This window comes from Apteryx rowi, unplaced genomic scaffold, assembly GCF_003343035.1.
Source record: "Apteryx rowi isolate R43461 unplaced genomic scaffold, aptRow1 scaffold_691, whole genome shotgun sequence".
Lineage (NCBI taxonomy): Eukaryota > Metazoa > Chordata > Aves > Apterygiformes > Apterygidae > Apteryx > Apteryx rowi.
In genome coordinates this window covers 261,800-285,635 of record NW_020450973.1, presented here as the reverse complement: position 1 = coordinate 285,635, position 23,836 = coordinate 261,800, and the positions used below count along the sequence as shown (strand labels likewise).

General features: G+C 36.1%; 1 protein-coding gene across 1 annotated transcript in view; it reads right to left on the bottom strand.

Moving 5' to 3' along the window:
* The window catches only part of LOC112975826 (ankyrin repeat and sterile alpha motif domain-containing protein 1B-like), a gene marked incomplete at its 3' end in the record, with an annotated part of 178,553 nt that extends 155,046 nt beyond the window's left edge, over positions 1-23,507 (bottom strand). The window contains exon 1 of the mRNA XM_026086400.1: positions 23,374-23,507. Within this exon, the coding sequence (XP_025942185.1) occupies positions 23,374-23,507 (134 nt within the window). The remainder of the gene's footprint in view (positions 1-23,373) is intronic.
* Between the last annotated feature and the right edge of the window lie 329 nt (positions 23,508-23,836).

The window sequence follows — 23,836 nt, the reverse complement described above, 5'->3', positions numbered from 1 at the left end:
GAAAAAATACTGACAAAAATATTAGATAGCATCAACTCTGAAGCTAATCCCTTGTAAAAGAGTAGCTGAAATACCACCATTCAATGAGGAATCCATGCTGGTAATGATATTTTGAGTTCTGTCTGCCAACCACTTCTTATTGCACCTAGTGCGCTCTCTGCTCTGCTGCAGTGACATTTGTTTTCAGTCACATTATCAGAAGCTACTAAAACAAATGCCTGAGTACATGCTACTTTATGTATATTTTAATCAGCCAAACTGTGAATCTTATCGGATACAAAAATCAGGTTTAATAAGGTCTATTTTCCAAAATAACACTATGACTACTATTATTTCTTTCATTTATTGCTGTTTTGCCAGTCATAGTTGTCATGCTAGCTGGACTTTAATTCCCCATGGTAAATTTGCTAGTCTTTTCTAAATATTAATGTTAGAACCCTTCCAGAACTTTCTTGACTTCCCAGTAGTTAAAATCAGTGTGTTAGAGATCTTCTCAAGCCATTGTTATGATTTGTCCAAGTTATCTATTTCTATTACCTATTAGCTTTAAAACGTCAACCACTAGAAAATTCTTGTGACAATGGATTGTGAATAATTGGTCATCCTCTTTCATTTCAAGCCTTAAAAAATATTTTGAAAAGCCTTGTTTTTCTATACAATATTGTAATTTTTAACACCTCCACTTTTTAACAGATATTTTCTGATTGTAGCATTTCTTTTGATTTTTTTTCTTACTTTTTTATAAAAAAATTGGATGGATAGAAATGTCCATATTTTGCTTTTCTTCTTAATTTATTACATATCATTTTACATTCTTTTTTCTATACATGGTAGTGCTTCCAGTAATTGGTTTTCAATTCTTGATCTTTCTTCCTTAGACTGGAGCCTAGGTGTTAGTTCTTCAGTTCACTATTGCAAAGCCTTTTCATTTTCACAAATCTCTTCTAAAAAGAAGAGTATATCAAGCCATGAGAAAATATTATCTGGCTGAAGCTGGAAGGCTTCTATGTTCTGTGCTTTGTATTCAGGTTCCCATGACCTGAAGTTCTTGTTCATTCACTTTAAAATGCAGTTTTGCTGATGCATATTGAATTATGAAAAGCACAGTGCATATGAGATAGGCAACACATACCTTTTAAATATCTGGCTCCCCAGAATGCAATTCAGAACCCTGAGTTAAATAACTATGTTACCCACAAATTGCACAGCCAGACTTAGGCACATCAGCTAAGACTTTAGCAGAGAATCATCTAAAATGAGAATAGCCAGTGTGCAGCTGCCTAAAACAAGTCAAAGAGAAACACTGAAGATGCATCTATTTCTGAAAACCACTCCTGTTTTAAGGATAAGACACCTCAGGGCTGAAGTAAAATGTTCTCCTTTATTTAAGGTCCATAGTTCAGTGAATATAAGCAGCCACCTCCTTTTATGAAAGAACTGAGAAAAGCTGACTTTCTTTCTTTTCAAAGGTGCTCAGTGATGGTGACAAAACCTTAAAAAGAGGGATTGACACATTCATGTGGGAAAGAAACATCCTAGCCTCTAGTCCCTTAACCAGTGAATGGCTCTATATGTTATCTTTGGTTTAATCTAGAGAAAATATAGAAACAATCATAAGAATATTACATCATTTGACACCAGCTTTGCAACAGAACATTTCAAGCATAAAGAGCAAGGATTTCCTCTGAGTGACTATGACTAGTGTCTATGAGAAAGTCTGTATGGAATCTCTGAACGTAGACTAAAAACTGGTGGAGACACTGAAAATGGCTTGTGTTTTTAATGAGAGCCAGTTTAATTAAAAACAAACAAACAAAAATAACCAAAACACAGTTTGTAGTAAAATATCTGTTTTCAAATTTTTTTTAAATCTAAGGAGTCATACCAAAAGAAAATAAGAACATCTCAGTTTTGCATATAGCAGCTGTCAGAACACAAGATATTCCTGAAATGCACCATACTTTCATGACTGATTTGTTTCTAGACTTTAAGACTAATAAGTTACTACATATCAGAAAGGATAAAATAAATATTGTTCCACTCTCCATATGATCTGAAATCCTTCCAGATCCCAATAGAGACTAATTCCAGTTTCCATTACTGTTGGTCCTTCTTACAGGAAGTAGCAAAGGATAAACGCTTCTCAAAGCCAGCACAGGAGGGGAGAGCAGAACAGTCACAGAATCCAGAATACTTCAGCATTAAAGAGGCTGCTTAGCAAGTTAACAGGAAAAAGTGAATACTGAATCTCATTTTGCTTTGTTGATTTCTGCTGGAAAGAGAAATTAGTGAAGCAGCAGGCATTTCTCAAAACAAAAGAAGATTAAGATAAGAGTCAGATTAAGGTGTGGTAGTATATGAGAGAAAACTGGGAAAAGGTATGGGAGCTGTATTAATTTAGAATTCTTAGGATAGAGGCACTTGTCCTTTGGGATTAAAGGGTTAAAGCAACAGATATTCTCATTGCTGTCAGCCTGGGCTGTCAGAGTTCAAATTTACCAATTATCCTGAAGCCAGCTGTCCCTACTATTCCGTTCTAAATTCAATAGCCTTGAGAAAATGTTATCTTTCTAAATTAAAATGATTTGCAAAAGACAGCGTAAACCACTGCCAAGTAAGATATCCACTTAGCCACACACACACATTCACTCTTACCGAAAACATCCTGCTTTTACTATCTCACATCGTATATACTTGTTCCTGAAGAGCACTTAGAGTTTTAACGAAGATACTTCAGTATTTTTATATGTTCCACCTGTAGTCCCTTCCTCCCACTTTATTGCTCCCCATAACAAATCAATTTTGATATAAGCTTCCATTTTCCAGATGTTTACATATATACTAAGTTCTATGAATTTGAATGCCTACATAAATATGAACTTTCACCAGGTTTAATTAAATTCTTGCTTTCCTAATTTATCCTGAATTTTGCAGTTCCCAATGAACTAAGACATTTTTAATTGTTTGTAAACTAACAGATATAGCCTAACTTACACTTTCTTGTTAAAAATTGACTGAAAAGGAAGTTAAATTGAAAATACTGCAATTAAAAAAAAGTGCTTTATGGAAAAAGTTCAAGATAAATAGAGAACAATTTGATAATAAGACTTGGTATGATATTATATTAATAACTCAAACACAAATTGGAAGACAAACATTAACAATAATTATTATCTTTATAGGACCTGCTCAAGACTTATTAAGATGTATTGCCAAACAAAAATATTTGAATAGTTGACCTATTAATGTATAAGAAATTAATGATAATTACATTCTGAACTGTCTTCTGAAGTTCTTTTTCAATATAACTCTGACAAAGAATGCATGAAGAGTTATGTTTTACTTCGGCCACAACCATCACAAAATCACTTTAGAAGGCAGACTGCCTGCATGAAAGACTTTGGGGGATGGTAATGCTAGATCTGTTTAAATTAAGCCTCAATAGGTTTGATTAATCTGGTGTCGGTCAACTGTATGATGTTTCACTAACATTAACCCTTGTCACTTCTAATTCACTATTACACTTTCCATGAATTTTCAATCATGGACTTCGCTAGACATATTCATAAACACCTGAAAAAGAAATAATCCAATACTCCTGAAATGGAATAATCTAATACAAAACTCATACATGCTGGGACAATTCCAACTCTTTAAATGCAATACTCTTCTCAGAATGTCTGCAAAAGACACTGAGGATGTGCTTAAAATCCTGCTGGCTTCAATAGCCCTGGTCACGTACTGAAAGTGAGACTTACATTTCTTGAGGTTCATAGAAGCATTTCGGTTCTCAGACTTAGTTTTGAACAGCTCCAGCTGAAGATGGTTTTGCAACTTCACTGCAAACCACATTTTCAGTGTGGAAAGGTAGAGAGGGCAGTTGTCACACATCCAGCATTAATTACAAAGACATATTTCAAAATATGGGCACCTACAGGTCAAATTAAACTATAAACAAACATGTTAGGTATGCCTATAGTAACAGTGAAAGGCAGACTACAATTAGGTTTGATACAGCTCCTGAAAATAAAATGGCAAACCTGTAGATTCAAGGCATCAGTTTATCAAGTGAAAGTAGTACAGGTTAGATCAGCAGTCTACTATCAGAAAACTTTCAGTAAATTGAGGATCTGCTTTGACCTCACATTATTTAAGAAAGCACTGAAAAGAAGTCACAACTTACTGCCTCTAAGTGATAATATGCTGGCCTTAATACACTATTTAAGTCAGAAAATGTTCATTATCTAAGATGTCAAAAATGCATCCTGGCGTATTTTGCTAGATGAGCCATATAGCTACATAACAGATTTTGTCCCAACTAGCGGCAGGTACTGCCAGATAAGAATTCCCCGGTGTGTTTCAACACAGAAGGAACCAGGCATTATAATGTCTCCCAGACGCCAAGTGTATAAGTGACACCTTTTTTATTACAGACATAAAAGAAGAGGAAAACAAACACCAAGTCGCAACAACTCCTGTGGGATTGCTGGAAAAAAATGTAAGACTGAAAGTAGACAAGCTAAAGTTGAAAAAACCTGAATATCCAGATCCAGACATCTGAGGAACTCTAGACTAAAAAAACAGGAACCATTTGTCCATACTAAAAGATATGAAAAAAAAAAACCCAACCAATTCTGGCACACCTTTCTTTGGTAGAAGAAAATATTTTGGGACTAAGAGTATTCTTATCATATGTTGCTAGAGAGTTTAGGTGCCAGGAGCTTTCTTGATATCTCTCAATTCTTTTGATAGTATAAACAGAAGTATCTACATAGAGGGGCTGTCTAAATTACCTGATATCTAACTAATGCCTGCCTACTCAGTATTCCTGTAGTTTATCAAGGCTTTACTATAGTCTAATCCTGTCCTATAAAGTATTTTGTAACCTCTTCTGTTTTTTCAGCATCCGTAAATTTGATTAATGCAGTTTCGATTTCCTCCTCCAAACTGAAAATACTGAACTGAATCAAACTTTGGCATGTCCCCACATGACAACTCGTTTCAAGACACTGAACAAAGCAAACAAACAGGTTGGAGGAACATGACAGCTTTTATACTAGACCTTCTTGAGGTTACTTTGGGATTCAGACATCCCCCTCTTTTAGTATTAAAGTAATCCGCTAGTTACTAACCTTAAAATCTGGTACAATAAGCTATCATTATCAATGGCTGATTTTATAGTCTCTCATCCATTAAAACTTTAATCCATTACATCAATTGTATTCAAGCTAATGTATTTTTCTTCCTATTTAAGGTTTTAAGAATCACAATATCATTTGGTTTACTTAAATCCAATTATATATTTAAAATAAAAATGTTACATATTCTGTCATCTCTTCATTATCCAATTTTATAATTCTATTTTAAAATGGAACAAAGTTTTTCATAAATTATGATTCATGAATCATTAATGTTTTCTGTTCGGATTCTAGATAATTAATAATTTTTTTCTTCATATTCAGAATAAAATTATAGAAAAACACGATATTGGATTTATGGAAATCAATCTTTAGCATCATGGCTTTTCCTTTCTGAAAACTATAAACCATACTGTGGGATGATTTCAGTTCTCCACAGTTTTCTAAAATTAAAAAATCTCAGATGTGATTTTGCTAGATAATAACCTTAATAAAATAAAACATGCCATCTTTATAACAGAAGAATACTTTATCATGTATTCCATAATTTGCACATCTTCTTAGACAAATTTCACAAGGTTTTCTCCCTTTATTACCAATCAAGTACTTAGAAAATTTATCTTTCTCAGGGATGTCTGACTTCTAAAGGTGGTCAATGCACTGGTATTCTGAAGCTGGTTCTACACTTGGAACATGTTACCAGTACAGTAGTACTAGTATAATAGAAAGTATCTGTAGCATGCACATACAGTGGATACCAGCAAAATCATGCTTCTACTGGCAAAACAGACTTCTCTCATTCCCTCCCCAGAGCAACTAGTTAAACCTATAAAAGTGCCTTCCTTTACTGACAGATTTAATTTTTCTTTCTATATCTCCTTTCCTACCCTTTCAACACTTTTCACAGCATCTTCCTAGTTCTCTTAGCCCTGTTGAGTATCATCAGTTTACTAGGGTTTTTGCTGCTCTTAACTTTTCTTTGCAAGGCTCGTCTGACTGAACATTATTCTGTAAATTTAATACTCTTTTTTTTCTTAAAAAAGGTAGTTTTTTTTTTTATCCCTAAATTTTCATGCACTTTCATGCAGGATTTTTTGAGAAGTCTCTTAAACCTTAAAAATATTTTAGGATACCTCAAATTATTTCTATACTACTGGATTACAGTATTGCCCTCATTCTACTAGAATCACCAGATTTTTTTTATAAACAGCTAGTTCCTTGAGTATACTGTTCATGCACTAATGCATTCCATTAATTTGTTCATCCTACCATGCTGAATTAAATAAAACATGGACTCCTGTACAAACCATATTACAAAGTTACTGCTGATCAGGAAAAAACAGATCCACACATGTTCTTTCTCTGGCTGGCTTTTCTTCTTTCTTAATCGTAAATTTAGAAGGTGCCCTGGCAACACTGCCTATTATTAAGCTTTACCTCCACTCCCCATTGTAAAACCATGTTTTACTTTGCTTATGACCACGGCTGCTTTATTTGGGCTGGAATTCTTATGTCAAATATCTATCATCTCAGATGGAAGAATTCTAAGAAAGGAGGCCTAGAGTCTGGGGAGAAAAACTGAGCTTTTAAGGGCAAGAAATGCGAGTGAGCAGCTGAATGGAAATTCAAAGAAAATTAAATTAAATGGGAAGACAGAAAATAGGACAGAACTAGTACAGGTTAGACAAAGAATTTGGAGAGGAGGAGTTGAAAAAATGGAAATAACTGAGTGAAAAGACTAGAAATGTCAGCCTTCAGGGTAAGACTAAGAGTTGTGAAAGGATACAAGAGTGGTATGAGAAGCATGTGATGTCTGGAGTAAAGGCTAAGGCTAAGACGACAGTTGGACAGATTGGAAGAGCTGAGCTTGCATGGAGTAGGTAGAAACATTTATAAGATGCTCTGCTAGAGCACATTTCTCTAAGGCTAAATGGAATCACACAATAACTGAGCAAACATCACTAACACCTCTCGCAAAATGGTAATGCACATGGCCACTGGCTACTCCTACCAAGCATTTCATTAAAGCACAGAGTTCTCTGCAGCACATCTTAAAGTGCCATAGCTGCTGCTGACCTACATCAGGTCCATCTAACTAGTGGCTTGCAAGCGTGATCTGGCCTAAACGACGATTGCTTTTGCCACGCACGTTCCAGCTCTTAGCAATGTGAGCTGTTACCATGCAGCTGACCAGCTGTGATGCAAAAATTGCACAGCCCTAATGCGTATGAGTGCCGATACCACAAACACAATGGAATTTCTAATTTTTCAGTTTATTTTTTTTCAAGAAAAAAATACATATATACAATTATGTCAAAAGAACATTATAACAAGTCAAGCACTAAAAAGTTAAGAACTATCACAAATAAGACTGTCTTTGTGATCTTAATGCAGCTCCTGCTTATGTATGCATAATCTCTTGATTCCATGATCTATTAACTCCATGCTGTTTTTTGCCTCAGTAATCCTGCCTCAACCCACGTATGTGACCTACTCTGATGGCAGGTCATAATTCTATAGCAATAGAGCCTGCTGAATACAGAGCCTGTTGAATGTAAAGCCAAACTGGAAGGGGAGTATTTCTGAATGAACTAGAGGATTGCAAGAAGGAAAAAAAAAAAAAAAAATCACATGCAGGGCAGTGCAGTGTTGTCCTAGGGACATGGATTTTTCTACCACAGAGGTTTTTTTTGACAGTAGGAAAGTCTCTTAAATCTAACTTTGCAAAAATGACCATTAAAAATGTATTACTGATCTTCTGGGTGCTCAACTTCATACCCTTCATATCCTGAGTTTTGACTGTAAAAGTGCTGACTATTTGCAGTTGCCATTGTAGTCAGAGTAAACTGTGCTTTGCACTTTTAAATCGTAGAAGATAGATCTTCTGCAAAATTAGGTTTTAGGCATTTCAAACCAGGCATCTACAATTACCAAATAACATAGACCTTAATGTCTCAGGGCTTTGCATATCCATTTTTAAAATAGAGTAATAATACCCTGTCATCAAACAGGGTTGGTTTGAAAATAAATTCATTGTGTTTGCAAAAAACTACTGAGAAACACCAAGAAAATAATTCTCTTTATAAAAACATCTGCATAATGTGCACTAAAGGCATAAGCTTACACTAACAATGAGAACATAAAATACTAAACAGGGGCTTACTAAGTGAGCACCATCCATCTTGCGCTCTGAAAGGGGAGAGGACTTTATTTTAAGAATACTATGCAATTATGACCAATGGTATACATTAAGCATTTCAACATATAGTCCACGGGCTTGGGTGAAGATTTAGACTGGGTGTCATTTCTCCATGTATTTGAAACTGAGTGGAGCCATATGGATTATTAGCTGGCTCTCAGTGTTGACCGTGCCACAGACAACTTGATCCACAGAGAATACAGGCAGGTGTTACTTCATCTTCTTAGTGCTTCTGGGTCTAAGATAACTTATTAGCTTGTATGTATGTAATAAAACATGAAGTGCTCAGACCCTGAACTTGCTCTCTGCACCTGTATGGCTCTGGGCCTAAACTGATAAGATCTTTCAAAAATGGACAAGCTTAGGAATACGGACCTTGCTCTTTGCCAGATAGCTTTTTCTTCCCCATTGTGAACTATCTCTTTCTCAAGATAACTACAAACTGATGGCAAAGAACTACCCTTCCATATCTTCTCTATCTATTCTAAATAGAATATACTCATCTATACTCAAAACTGTCAGTATTAGCTATCAGAATCATAGCCCTAGGCTTGTGTTACAGACCACTAAATTATAGTCAGTAACTCTTCTTTTTCCCCGCTTCTCTTGCCTTTCTATACAAACCGTTACTTTAGTGTATTTTTCCATTAAAACAGGCTTTTTTTTAAATCTTTATAGACTTGAATTTTACTACCTGTAAGAGTATGATTAGCTGCCCTTCATGGCTTTGTCACACACTCATGCACACCTACAAACACAGACTTCTACGTCTTGAAAAAAAAAAGGGGTGTGGGGGGGAAGAAGACACGGCTTCAATGTCATTGTATAATTTGAGAAAGGTATGCCACTAGGGAAATGAACTTGCTCTTTTCACTGAAGCACAGATCTACAAAATGGACACATATCTACATAACTGTGTCTGTACTTATTTACATATTTTCCAAGACAATGCTCGAGTTTATTTGCAAAGTTTCTTCAGTATGTTTCCTCCTGCTTGCATTATTTTCTGCAAGATGGGAATACCTAGCCCTATCTTGTGAGCATTTATAGGTAACATCACTACTTAAACAGAAAAAGGTGACGATAAAGTGAACACTTCAATTATTTAAAGAAACTGGAAGAGATTTAAGCTGCAGTTGAAAATTCTAACTTTTTGAGAAATTGTTAGGCTAGCTGACTACCGATTAACAGTGAAACACATAAAGGCAACTTGGTAGTGTTTCAAATGGAAAAGAGAACCTAACGATCAAAGTGATAACAGAATTTGATATGTGTAATATTTAGCACAAACGAGAGTAATAACACTGCATCTTTAGTGTATCCAGTTACACCATGTCATTAATATGTTCAGTGTCCAGTTATTGAATACATTTCTAATTTCAGTTAGTCAAAATACATTTTCTTTACTTGGAACAAAGACCTACCACTTTTAGCAGAAGTTGGAATAATCTATGCACAAAAAAATCCTGCAGAAAGCTTCCCATAGGATTAGGAGGCATATAAAGTAAAATGTTATTGAGCAACAAAAAGAGCAGAAAATAAATATAATTGAAATGTAAATTCATTTTTAAGTGTGATAGTATGCTAAGGACATATGATGACAGATTAAGCCTGAGAACCAATTTTAAGGGATGAAGGGCAAACTTCTTTTCAGGTCTAATTACTACTCAGAGCAGATGCTTATTGTCCAAAAAAAATCTGTTCCAAAAAAAGTCAAATAATCACTTCAATATGGTGGTGGTGGTGGCGGGGGGGTGGGGGCGGGGGGGGGGGAAACAGAAACTGTATTTTCTCCCAGCCTCAACAGAGCAATTTAATACCAAATTATGAGAGGGATTATATTTCAGATGAGAAGTTAAAGTCAGGTCGTTATTTTCTTCTCTGAAAATTTTCAGTGTAGGTTTACAAATCACTAATCTTGGTCCAATGTGTTTGTTTATAGGTTTTTTTCAACACTTTCATATCTAGCTAAAAACTCTTTGCACTGTATCTATCAAAACTAAACTGAAAATACTTTTAGAAAGAAAATAATTCTTCATAAACTAATCAAAAACATTTTGTAAACCAACTTCAAATGAAAAACAAGGATTTAATCGTTCATATCATTGCCAAGTTCTGTATGCTTGGATGTACAAAAATGAGCCCTACTAGAGTTGCAAAGGGCAAGAGATTTGTCATCAAAACTATAATGCATCTGCCTGTAATGATCTGAATGGGAGGGCGTGCGACTAAAATTGCATATGATTAGAAGAATGCACTGAGCCATGCTAAAAGGGACAGGACAGTCCCCTTAGCTGCTCTGATAAATCTACTCTCATTTAAATTGTTCCTGACAACTCCCTATGGGAGTGTCAATCCAGCTGCTTGAAAGGTAGCATCTGCTTTGTAGTTACAGTAAAATAAATCAATCCCTTGCAGAGTTTCGTCCCTTGCAGAGCTCATCTGATGCCCAATAAGTGTGGCTGCACAATAGCTGGCTGTCTAGAATGAATCTGGTATGTGGATTGCTTTCCATGAAACTGAGAATGGAAATCCCCAAATACCCAAACTAACTCAAGATTCTTTTCAGGAATGTAACAAATTGTCCATTTTATCAAAAAGTCATTCCTCTCAGGAAGATCTCAACTGTATTCTGGACTTCTCCAAGAATCCCAGAAGACTGTAAGAATACATGCTGCATGATGGTTGCTGAAGCCACTGACAGCACCACAGCATCTCACAAGTCAAGTGAAACCTGGAGAGATGTGCACTATGAGCTGACCTTCTGGAAAAATTGTTCTCAATTCCTCTTCAGAGTTTAAAGGGAACTTACCCAGAAATGGTGACATCTTGTGTCATTTAAGAAAGTCATATTTTGAAAGGAAATTCGGGTAATGAGCTACTATGAACTGAAGACTAGCCAAAGTATTGTACTTTCTTTCAAGAGGTCTAGACACTTCGGCTCCATCCTTTAAAGAGTAGTCCTGAGACCTGCTGTCTCATTCTCTCCTGAGTTTCCTTAACCCGAGAATACATTTAAACAGAAATACCACAAAGGGACTCAGCTCCTTCCCTCTGCCTTTTTTCAGAGCTGGTGGTTTTGGTTTTGGCATTTTCCCAAGTAGCTATTGCAGATTCATTCACATACACTACAGATCTGTTGGGCAAAGATCAGACAACACCAAACAGCTTGTGTGCCTTTTCTTGTCTCTCTCTAAATAAATTTATTTGCCATTTCTTAGTCTTTATCAGTCTTAGAGTAAAGTCCTGAAAGTAAACCTCTACCTCTCTGCCCAAGAAGTAATTTTGCCCCAATTCCCAAATCAGTCCTGTCTCCCTGCCCTTATCACTTTTGCCCACTATTGAGTCTGCTCTTCAAGCTTCCCAAATAATTTTGTCCTGATTATGTTCTCTTTTTCTATGCCTTTGTCAAATCTAGTGCCTCCTCCATTCTCTAAAAGCATTAATTTAGATCTCCTTCATTTTTTTCATACTGGTCTCCCTGGCCTTGGAGTTGGCACCTGCAGCAAGGTCCTCTTTTTCCCCCCTTCAAGGTTGGCAGAACAAACCTCAGGGTTCTTCACTCCTTACCTTTTTCCCCTCAAGCTGGGAGTCACAGTGAAAGAAAGGAAGGGGAGAAAAAGTTATATTACAAAAAGGAGCACAGAGAAGGAGAAGAAATTCTATGAAAACAATACTGAGTTACTGAGGGAAAGGAAAAAATAGCTCTGCTTGTCTCTTACAGCTATCCTAATTAGCTGATGTACCCCCTGGAGGCTGTGTACTGAGGCAGGCAACCTAACAAAGAGGATCCCTCAGCTGTTTACCAGACAGACATTTCTTAGCAACTTCATTTTCTTTTCTCAAAACTTATTTCCTGGGCCTGTGCCCTGGTATAACTAGGTGAGCTTTAAAGCAAGAGGAGGAGAAGTAAATGTTACAACAGTTCATTTGGTGGCAAAAAACATTTATATTGGAAACCCACCAACAGATTTCTGTTGCTGTTGCTCCTTTTCTGATGTTTTCACCCATACTACTCTTAAATGGTTGTGGAGCACTTAAATGATCCCTGTGGCAAGAGTAACCTTGTCGTAACTGCTGCTAAGTCTCTAGGGTCTCCTGAGCTCTTGTATACCCTCAGGTTTGATCTCAGGTGTGAAGAGACCATATGATTAATGTCAACTTTAAGTATGTTTTGCAAGCTAACAACAAAAAACATATTTTTCCATCATACAACCCTCACCAAGACAAAAACCAAGAGTTTGAGTATCCTTCATAGTTAAAACAGTCACTCCACATTGTAAAACTGACTAGATTTTGTTTAGCCATGAGAATAACATTGTGTGAGAAACATTACAAAAAATTCAACCAACTAAAACTTATACCTAAACACTAACTGCAGAAGTCATTGGTCCAGTTTTAGTCAGTGAGCCAAAGATTCTACATATGATTGTATCAGACGTATTCAACAAGACAAAATACATGATGAAAAGAAAATGTGCTCATTCCAGCATGTCTGAGTCTTTTTTTCCCCTCAAGTTAATACCTTAATAGTTCTAAAATCTAACAAATTTTTGCATTTCGTTGCTGACAGCCTTTTAATTATATAAATTCCCAGATCTCTTCTTTCAGCAAAAATTTACTTGTTTTAAACTATTATCTTACACTACATTAGGCATAAAAGGAAATATCTACTAAAAATTTACAAAAATGCATTTTCATCCTTTAAAAAGTCAGTATAAATTATATTGTCCATACAGTAATCATTTGAAGTGTCAAATAAACCAGTCATTTTGGTATGATTTTTAATTTGTTCATTTAAAAGAATAGTAAAATTATGGAAGAGGAATTAACTCTGGCTTTCCTGATCTGATTACCTTATTTTAATAATAGTACTATATTAAAAAAAAAAAAGAACAAAAGATTGCAATACCTTCAAAAATACTGCAACATATTTCCATCTCAATAATAAGATTTCAGCACTGTTATCTTGGAATGGAGAAACAAATACTGAAAAATAAACTAGTAGTCTTTAGGGGTGCCTCATTAAACAGTGGCTTGTTAAACGTAAAAGCAGATAGAAATATATACATTAGACAGAAAACCACATTAAAAAAAATTACTGAGGTTGCAAAGTCAAGAACTGAAATATTAATATATCCTAGGACTAAAGTGCTCATGCTAATTCATCCCTCTTACACATATGTATTAGCCTTAATTATATGATTCTGTATTATTTTGCCCTGTGCAACAAACACCACCAGTCTTGGAATGGTTGAGGGTCTATAATGGGGATGACTGTTTGAAGAACTGTTTCATTTTTGCAAAACAAAGGAGTTAGAAGATGTGCTTGTATTTACAAAATTAGTTAAACGAGTGAAGAAAGTAGTTTAATGTTGCACATCAGAAGCGTATTCTATCTGTGTCTGTACTCCAGCAACAAGCCATTGAACATCTGAACAGATCTTTCACAAACATTCAGTAACAATGATCCTCACTTTCTAGACAATCAAGAGTACCCACGGTTACAAGAAAAATTACGTCTGAACATATAAAATGCTACATAATGTAGAAAGTTTTTCACATAATACTTCATTAAGATGTGAAACCCTTGCTGTGGGAAGCTACGAATGCTAAAAATTTGCATTGCTTCAAAGACCAATTGAGCAAATTCATGGAAGAAAAATCCACTGCAGCTATTAAATACAAAGACAATACATCTGGCTCAGAAAGCTGCTGTAAATTGTTGGAAGCTATAAGAATATGCTGGAGGAAGTATTACTATATGCTTGCTCTGGTGTTTATGCTCTTAAGAAGACACCAGCTTTTAGCATCTAACTTCCAGCCACTACTGGACACAGAATATTGGGCTAGATGGACCTTTATTCTGACGCAGTACAGCCATTCCTATGTTTTTACACTAGTTACATTAATACAGTGAAAAATGAGCTCCTAGTACTCTTCAACTGGAAAGCCAAAATCAGTGGATACTTCTCACCTTAATCTTACTGTGCTTCAGTTACCATTTGTAAACTGTAGATACCAACACCCTTCTTCAGTCACAGAAGTACTGTGAAAATAAACTCATTAAAGTTGTGAAGCAGTCAGATACTATAGTGACAAACACCACAGAAAAGCCCAGGAGAAAAATTAATCATTCTTTTTCTAGAGCAGAGTTTGAATAGTGTACAGTAAATAAGGCTCAGGGCTAAACATTGAATCGTAAGGAGAAAAAAAATTTGAATAACTGCTCATTCAGTGAGAATTGTCTATCCTGGGCCATGACTGAGGCAAGGTCCTTGTGGAAAAGAGTGTGTGATCATGTCATTAAAGAAATATAATGCCTACACTCAGGGGTTCTAAATAAAAACTGCACAGGCAACCTCATTTTTACCTTTAATAACTTCTGAATGATTGACTTTCTATGATGATAATGTTCTTTTAACATAGTTTTAGATATGTAAAATTTTCTTGACTCTAAAAAAGCAGACTAAAACTCCAGAAATTCCACCACATGGTGTCATACTGGCAAAACTTTACCAGATGAATTAGGATGTCTATATCCATCACAACCACCTCCTCCACTTAAACTAATGGAGCGACTGATGGCACTTTGTTAACCTCTATCTATTTTAGCACTAAAAAAAAGAGACAGTTTGCCAATAGGTTTCACAGATATTTGTTAACAGCAGAGAAATATGGAAATGTCAGGCTCTGAATTAAAAGTATATTTCAGTGATATACATTCTCTCTTCATTTTGCTGAAAGTAACTCCTTTTGCCCTGCATTTTGTCCCTTAAAATTGCCTCATTTACACATCCACCAGTGCTACCCTCCTTAGCCAACCGGTCTCAATTCTAATACTCATTTCCTTTACCAGCTATTTCTAACCTGCTAACCTTTTCAGATTTTATATACAGTCTGCTTGCCCAATCAGTCCAAATACCCCTAATTCAAGTCTCACTCTCTACATGTTTCCCTTTTCAACCTATCTTCCAGCTACATCTCACCCAGAACACATGCCTATTCCATTCTCTTCCAGACTCTATTTTCTGCTTATGTCATGACTGAAATGCTTCTGAAATCAAGACCTATGTTGTCTACATGAAGGTTGAAAAAAAAAAAAAAAAAAGAGAATAAATCTAACCATTGTGACAGGCAAATAACAGATTTGTAACACATACATATTTTATTTACAGTATACTTTATTTCTACATTTGGTATATTTGGTTCTCTGAAATGTTACTTGTGTGCATTATGTGAGAAGATCCCTGATAGATCATTAGATTATTTGGTTATGTAAGATATTGCTCTGTAATAAACGTGTACAAAACAGGAAGGGAAGTGATTGCAAATTACTTATGAGCATAATCTGACAAATTAGCTATACAGATGACAAGAAGGATATGAAAGTGCATAAATAATTACTTGAGAAAATTGAAAACTAAAAATAAGAGTAAATGATGTTATTTAAGAAACCTTACCATTGACCTACTTCTGATCCAGGGGTCAAACTGCTAATATTAATGTATTGGGTTTTTTTAATCTGCAAAAATAACCTGGATACACAGAATCACTACTCTCATCTAGTGACATCTAAAGATAGAAAACAATGACCCTGACAAGTCAGCAAGTAAACATAAAAGACATTAAATTCACAGTTAACTTTCAGAACTACCAGTAACACACACTGGAGCATTACATCACAAAGGTTTGAAATTCAGGCCATGTTCAGTGGAAGAATATCCATTCCAAAAATATGCCCAATTCTAATTTATGACTCCTCTTTTTTCCCCTTCCGTAAAAGGCATCTCTTTACTGGACACTTCCCGTACTGTGACAGCACAAATATTGTATAACTTAACCTACTCCAACACTTCTCTGGACTATGAAGTGGTAGACAAAAAAAAAAAAAATCCACACACTAATCACAAAACTTACAGGAGAAAGAAGTTACTAGTGTGTAAACTCAATGATTAAATGTGATAGAAATGTTTTTGTAATGACTAACTACTGATGTCATTCAGTTTGAAATAAAATCAGTCAGTATCTATTTTGGGGTGAGCTGAATCACTCTCTAGGTTCCCATAACTGTATTGACTAGATCTCCATTGGCTGTAATGGGAATCTGGATACATAGCACAGATATCAACACCTATAGAGACACAGTTGCCATTCGGTGTCTTAAATTTTCTTTTTTTAGAAAATCTGTATGCAACAGATGGGAAATAGTGTAAAATGATTTTAATAAAAGCACAACCTCATGGAATAAAATTTCACCAAATCTCTGTTATAGTAGATAGATAGACATTATTAGAAATTCAGAGAGGTTAAATTAGGTACAGAAGAGTTGTAATATTACTTCTTAAAAGCAAAACGAACATATTGAAAATACTGTCAATAGGAAGAAGTAAAAAAAAAAAGTAATAAAAGTCTTCACATAAAAGCTATAAAGTTCAAAGAAAATGTATTCCCTACTTCCCAAAAGGATCTACGTACATGAAAATGTCGTAGCAGTAGGCAGGAATTTACACTGTTCATTATGCCTTATGTATTTAACACAAAAAGCCGTCAAAATATTTTATCCTGAAGTAATAAGAATGGTTAGGGCGTGTACTCTGATTGGAAGTGGTGAGGAGAGAAATCCCATGGCAGAGGGGAACTCTCCAGCCGTGGAACTCTTGTACCAGCCATCCCCCCTCCCCCAAGGCAAGCAGACTAAGCTTGCTGAAGGAAAGGGAGTGTAACTGCACGCTACACTGTATGGTCTCCTAGGGATTACATACCAGTAGCATAAATTAAAGCAGCTTGTAGGATGCTTCAACTAGTGCCCATGTCAGGGCAATAAAAAATTACCCAGCACTCTAACCTGTCCCTTAATGGCTCCATCCATGAATATCCATAAAGCTTAAACTGAGGCAAAGAGGAGAATCTGCTTGGAGACTTTTAAAAACAATGATTTGTTCTTCTTGATCACTACTGCACTGACTGTGAAAATGCTTGTCTTGAAAGCATCTGTATTTGCTCATCATAACATTTCTAACCTTGACAAGTCACAAGATAACAGACCTTTAAAAATACATCAGCCTTCATTTTTCTATTTCCCTTCTATCCCCCTCTTAATTTCTGCTATAACACCACCACTTAGAACCAGTGATATCATACATCAACTTTAAAGAGGCAGAAAGCAGCATTAATTCTATTGGATCACCAAATGACTAAAATCATCAACGTCAGACAGGAAGGAAAACAAGATGGTGATCAGAATGTATCTATATGGTCCATTGCAGAGTTAGAAATAACTTATCTTCTAAAGAATTCTTGTAAGTTACAGATACTCCAGTTGTTTTGCTCTTTTTCCTTACCTTCTCCTTAACCTTCTTGTAAAATTTCTCATCTTAGTCTTCCCTGACTCCATCAGAAACTCCATCAGTCCATCCCAGCACTGCTACATTCCATATCTTGATTCTTTCTATTGGCAGATATTATGACTGCAAAAGATTTTACACTAGATCTACAGTTCTTGCTGGCCATTGCCTACATTTGCTCTAACAGACCAGAAAATCCACAGAATGTAAACTTGAAGGATACTCAGGAAACAAGATCTGGTGTGAGGAGAAGGCAGAAGCTTATCTGCAGAGACTGACTACAGAGCTGCAAATCCAGGGTCATGTTGAGCTCCTAGGGAATATTTATTACTCAAACTTCCTGAATTTGCCTTGCCCTTAATAGCATGATTTCTACCAGATGTCCTGAAAACTGATCATGTTGCTACCTATACATACTGTAAATATTTCAAACTTGAGAAGAAATCTAAGGAACTCAGTAGATAGAAACTTGTCTAAACTTTGACTGAAAGCATTTATCAGAAACAAGAATAAAAATAAGTCTAAGAAAGATATAAAATACAAACTGAAGGTTAAGTTTCAAAGGAAGCCCACATATTTGAAAGGGCAAACACGCAGATTTAAGACAGCAATCAACTATCACTAATACTGAACAGCATGTACTAAGTGCTGCAGTCATTAATTTGCATTTCACACTGATGGACAAAAGGAAGAAAATGAAATATATGTCCCCCAAAAACTTAAACTTCCTACTTTGACAGGATAAGGAAAGTAATTTGGGAAACTGGGAATGCTGGTGGCTGCTCAGGACATCAGTACAAAAACATGTATGTATTAATTAAAAGTAGTGTAACTAAAATTAGAAATAAGCACAGACTAATTGGATACCCTGTTGACCTACATATAACAAATCCTTGCTAGTCTCTTATTTGTACTGATTGTCTGAAATAAATAGCTTCTAACATAGAAACATGGGACTAAAAGTGATCTCAGAAGTATGGGAGAACTTCAACCTAAGAAAGTTTGTTTCTCTTTTTTCAAACAATGCAATCTGTAACAAAAAACAGAATTAGTATCTTTATTGATACTGGGATTCATTTATTATTTCAATTAAAATGTGAAAACAGCTTTGTTAAAATTTTAACTAAAGCGTCATACAATATTTTAATGTTTAAATACTTTCTGCTCTACAAACAGTTTTTAAAGTGTGCTCCGATTTTGCACTGGAAGCTGAAAGAATCATGGGGCTCTGCACAAGCACAGAAGTAAATCTGTGTAGTTCTCAGTGTGCACTGAGGCCACAGGGCTAAACTGTGGCTTTGCTCTGAGCAAGACGCTGTTTGGAGAAACAGATGAGGAAACAGATTGTGACTCACAGACTGACAATCTGCTTGCTGGGTTTCTTATAATTTAGAGGAGAAATATCTTGGGCCAGACCTACACGTGGTGTAGCTGCACTAAGTAACAATAAGCAAGAGTGGAGCCATTCCCTGCCAGTCTGACAAGTGCGGAAGGGGAAAACAGCTCCATGCGGGCTGCTCCGCCCTCCCATGCTGTGTCATAGAAGTAGCCAACAAAGAGCAAAGTGGGGCCAACTCACCCTTCCCTGTTACTCTGTGCCAGTTCACATAGTAATTCACGTTCTGTCCCTTAGTCCTGTCAAAAATCCAGTGCTCTTTTAAAATGTACTTAAAGTTACAAAAAGACTAAAAGTTAGCGTTTTATCAAAAACTATCCATTTTTCTTTAAGCTGCAATATATAAGGCAAAAAGAGTTGTATGTGACTGCCTATTGCAAAATGACAGGTCTCTGAGATTTATGAAAACCTTTAAAGCTATTTTTTACTAGAACACTTTAAAAGAAATTAAGCCAGTCTCTATCCATTAAAGAAAAATTGGTTATCCACATAACATAGTTCTATTGGCCAATCAAATTAAAAGATAAGGAAAATTACTGTTTTTGTTAGAAGCAATTTACATTTTCTTATATTTTTGTATATTTTAAATTATTTAATGTATATTTAAAGACTTGGGATACAGGAATTGAATGATACATTCTGTTAGGTGAAGCGTGGGATTTTGCACCCAATTTTTCTGGTTTGTGCTGTAATAATACAAAAAAAATCAATGAAATCATTTAAAAATCAGTGAAAATTCTCTTCTGTTCTTTACAATCTATTACATTCATAAAATATTTTTTTACAAAATTCTGAAACACAGTTAATATACTAATGTGTGACAATTCCAGGAAGTACAATCCCAGAAGAGACAGAGAAAAGAAATTTAACTTACAGTCTGCCTTCTAAATTTTTCTGAGATATCTCAAAATATCCTAGTTTCACAGTTAAAGAACAGATCGCAGACCTGCCATGAACTGCTGTTCTGCTTGGACTCAATAGCCTACTCACAGGTGTTCAGTGCAACTTCAGATGCTAGTTTATCCTATCTGGCCCCTAGCTCCAGAGGTCATGGGTATGTCTTTAAGTCCCCACAGGAATCCGTATGCATACTTATATGCGTGCTTAAATAGCCCTCCTAAACAGTGGTGTTGTCCTGAACTGCGGTCATAATTCAACATAATGACTTTTAAGTGAGAAGTCAACCCTTTAAAAAACAGATAATTTACTAAGTAATTAACATCAGTGAAAACGTTCAGCTATTAAATAACCATACAAAGAGTTGTCCTATTTTCCCCCCAAGTGCTGTAAAATATCCTAAGAGTCAGAAGAAAAAAAAGGTTATAAAAATGTAAATAGAAGATCAGAGTTCAGATAGAGTTTGTTCCTTGTTTCAGAAGACAATCGATGTGCATTTGTCAATTCATGAATATTAAATTTTATTTACAAGGTACATAATTACTGCACAAGCAAATTTCCACGGACAAAGAAATGCATCAAGCCATGGACAGTTCAGCCATATGAGCTGAGTTGTGTCCAGCACTTATGCAGCTACTCAGAGAAAGAAGAACTGAAGAGAAAGTGTACTGTTACTTAGACCAACACAGTAGGTACAGTACTAGCCCACTTGTATGCTGACAGACTTGAACTTTCTCAGCCTAACGCTAGGAACAGCATTGCCAAAAGGAACTGAACAGCAACATGGGCCTTTCTTACCACAACAGGACAGGCACAGTGCTGGGGCACCATTTTGGGAACTGAGCAAAATTATGATCAATGAAACACTAGGAGACACTATCAAGCACGTCTCCTAGAGATCCCAAAAGCATGATGAAACTCTGCAATGGCTTTAAAGTCTGGCATTTCTGTAAAGACATCATTACAGCCCACGATATTTTCATTCTATGAAAAGAAGAAAAATATGCCCCTCTATTTTTTCTATAGCTTGCTCTTCATTATAATACCTGTCAAAATCATTTTCAGTCTACTAAACTGTATGCAAAAAATATAAGTATAAAGCAATTTCAATTGATTTTCTATCAAAAAACTTCAGATTCCCCCACCATCAAGTTCACACTTTTATATAGTAAAATTATGGCTTTTCTTTGCTATTGGCAGTATGTGTTGTTTTCCTAAACAGGCTCAAGATGTTAGCATGACTCCCTTTCAATACCCTTTCGTTGTTTCCATGTGCTCTGTACGAAGATAGCATCCAACCCTTTTGGCTTAATTTTGCATGTCATTCTGGACTTAATGCATTATATCCATAATTACCAGCATCAGTTAAATCATATAACTTCTTCACACAAAGGTATGTTAAAATACCTAGCGCATATAATTCTTTCTTGAAAATACTTTCTGCAAGGAATAGTAGTTTCTGTCTTGAGTATTCCTGGTGAAATCAATGAAATTATTAAGATCCCCTCTGAAAAGCATTATGTTCAATAGTATGTTAGATTGTGAATGTTTATGTATCAGTCCGTTATTGAATTCTTTCTAAATGTATTAAAATAATTTTTTTAATTATTAGAAAAATTTTAGCAGATGTATGTTAAATTTATTTTAATTTTTGAAGTTACCTTTACAGAAGCTATAAACGTTCTTTATGACATAAGAAAGAAATATTGTAAATAAAATGGGGCATGTTTTCTTTTGCTTTTCTCCTATTTAAGCTAAGTGTCCTTACAGAAGAAGAATATATTTGAGTTTACAATGCGAAATACTTAAATTCTCAGTAGTGAACAACAACTGTCATGACCCATCTGTATATACAAAACACGTGGTGAATGTGTTCTGTGCATATGAAGTAAAACACTTCTGTTTAATAAAAAAGGAAAAACACAAGCAAACACACTCCCTCTGGATAGACAGCATCTGTGATACACAACATGAAAGTAACAGTGCAAGAATATAGCCCAGCCACTAACTAGCTCTAACTCAAGTCACAACACAAATCATCCAGTAGAACTGGATTATAAATTCCATTCTTACCAAAACCAGATACCACATTTTAAAAAGTGAGATTTATCTTTTAAATTTGACCGATTATCTGACATAGCTCTTGCTAAGCAGCCTATTCAAGTACAAAAGGCAGTGGTACAAAATGCAGTTGCACAGTGTATTTTGATTTTGGTCAATGGGCTAGTAATTAAATAATAGTTCAACAGCTAATTGAACTGGGACATCATAGAACTTTGGTAAACTGTGAATATTTGGACTGTTATTTACAGTGCTAAAAACACCTTTAAAATAAAAAGACTTTAGAGTTCAAACAGGTATAATTTTGATAATTATACTAAATCTACTCCTATAGGGAATATTAGAAATAATAAAATACAGTGACTAGGAGGTACTGCCAAAACAGTCTCAAACACATTTTCATTTAAGCAATTTCCATTTCTCTAGGCCTTTTCTTACTTTCCAGAAAAAAAAAAAAAAAAAAAGACAATTGACTCTAGTTCTAGGTCAGTAGTGTTTCAGTTCGTCTTCTATGGCTATGCCTACTGTAGTGTTTAACACTAGGACTGGGCTGTGTGCTGCAGACCTTCTCTGTTTGAATAATGTCAAATGTCATAAATGCTTGTGATAATAATCTTACTTACAGCATGATGAAACTTAACATCAAAGCCCTGCTGCAGATTGCCTGAGATATGACTAATGCCTAAAGTTGAGTCCTTTCACCCAACATGGCCAGTAACCCAGTTTCACTCCACTAAATCCAGGTACCTTTAAACTAATGCTGCTATTACCTAACCTGCTCCATAAGTTTTACACATCCTCTGTCTTGACGACCTCTCACAAAAAGATTTCCGTTCTTTGTTTTATAGACTCATTACTATGGCATGCTTAATTTCTTCCGCAAGTGAGGATAGCAACTATGGGTGAGGGTGCGGGGTGAAGCTATGGCTTTTTACACAGAATTTCAAACATGCAATAGCTTTTCTGTGATTAACACCTCCATCAGAGATTAAAAGTAGTAATTTGAAGATGAAATATCAAAGGAAAGGTGAGAGCGATTAATATATTGTGCATATAAGCCCAGGAATGAAAATATAAGTTCTGCACCAGAGCTAGTAACATAGAATGAACAAGTACCTACTGTCGCATTGAAGGCTTGAAATTCAGTATTACTATATTCATAAAATGACTGCCTGTGACTTTAAACACAGGCACACTTGTACTTGGCTAGAGAGTGAACGATTTATTGTTACTGTGAAGAATACAGGAATGGAAATGAAGATGAGAGGGGTGATGATGATGGTAAGAAAGAGGAGGTTAATATCCCCAGCATCTGACGGGGAACGATGTCCCTACCTCAGCAAGCTGGATAAGGGAATAGCTCCAGATCCACTGCCCAGTATCCCTCCTTTCCTCCCAGACAGGAGTTTCTCCACCAGAGCCACATTCCCAGTGCGAGCAGCTTCCAGCAGCTCCTGGTCCTTCCCCATGGTCAGGAACCACACGGCCCCCTCGCAGGCCCCGCCACACACGAGGGGAGCGGAGCTCCGGGCCGCCACCCCCTCGCCACGGAACGGCCTCCTCTGCCCCAAAACGCTGCCTCGCAGCAGAGATTCCTGCGGTCCCTTCCACACCAGCAGGAGCAGCAGCAGGAGGGAGGAGGAGAATCACCTCCTCCTAGTTTCACTAGATCATTTCTGGGTGGAGTGTGGAAGAGAGGAGGGCGGGGGGGGGGGGAACGAGGCCAATCAAGGACCTCCCCCTCTCCACTCCCATGCACACACCCCAACCCCAGCCTCGGGGGAGGGGGCAGGGGAGG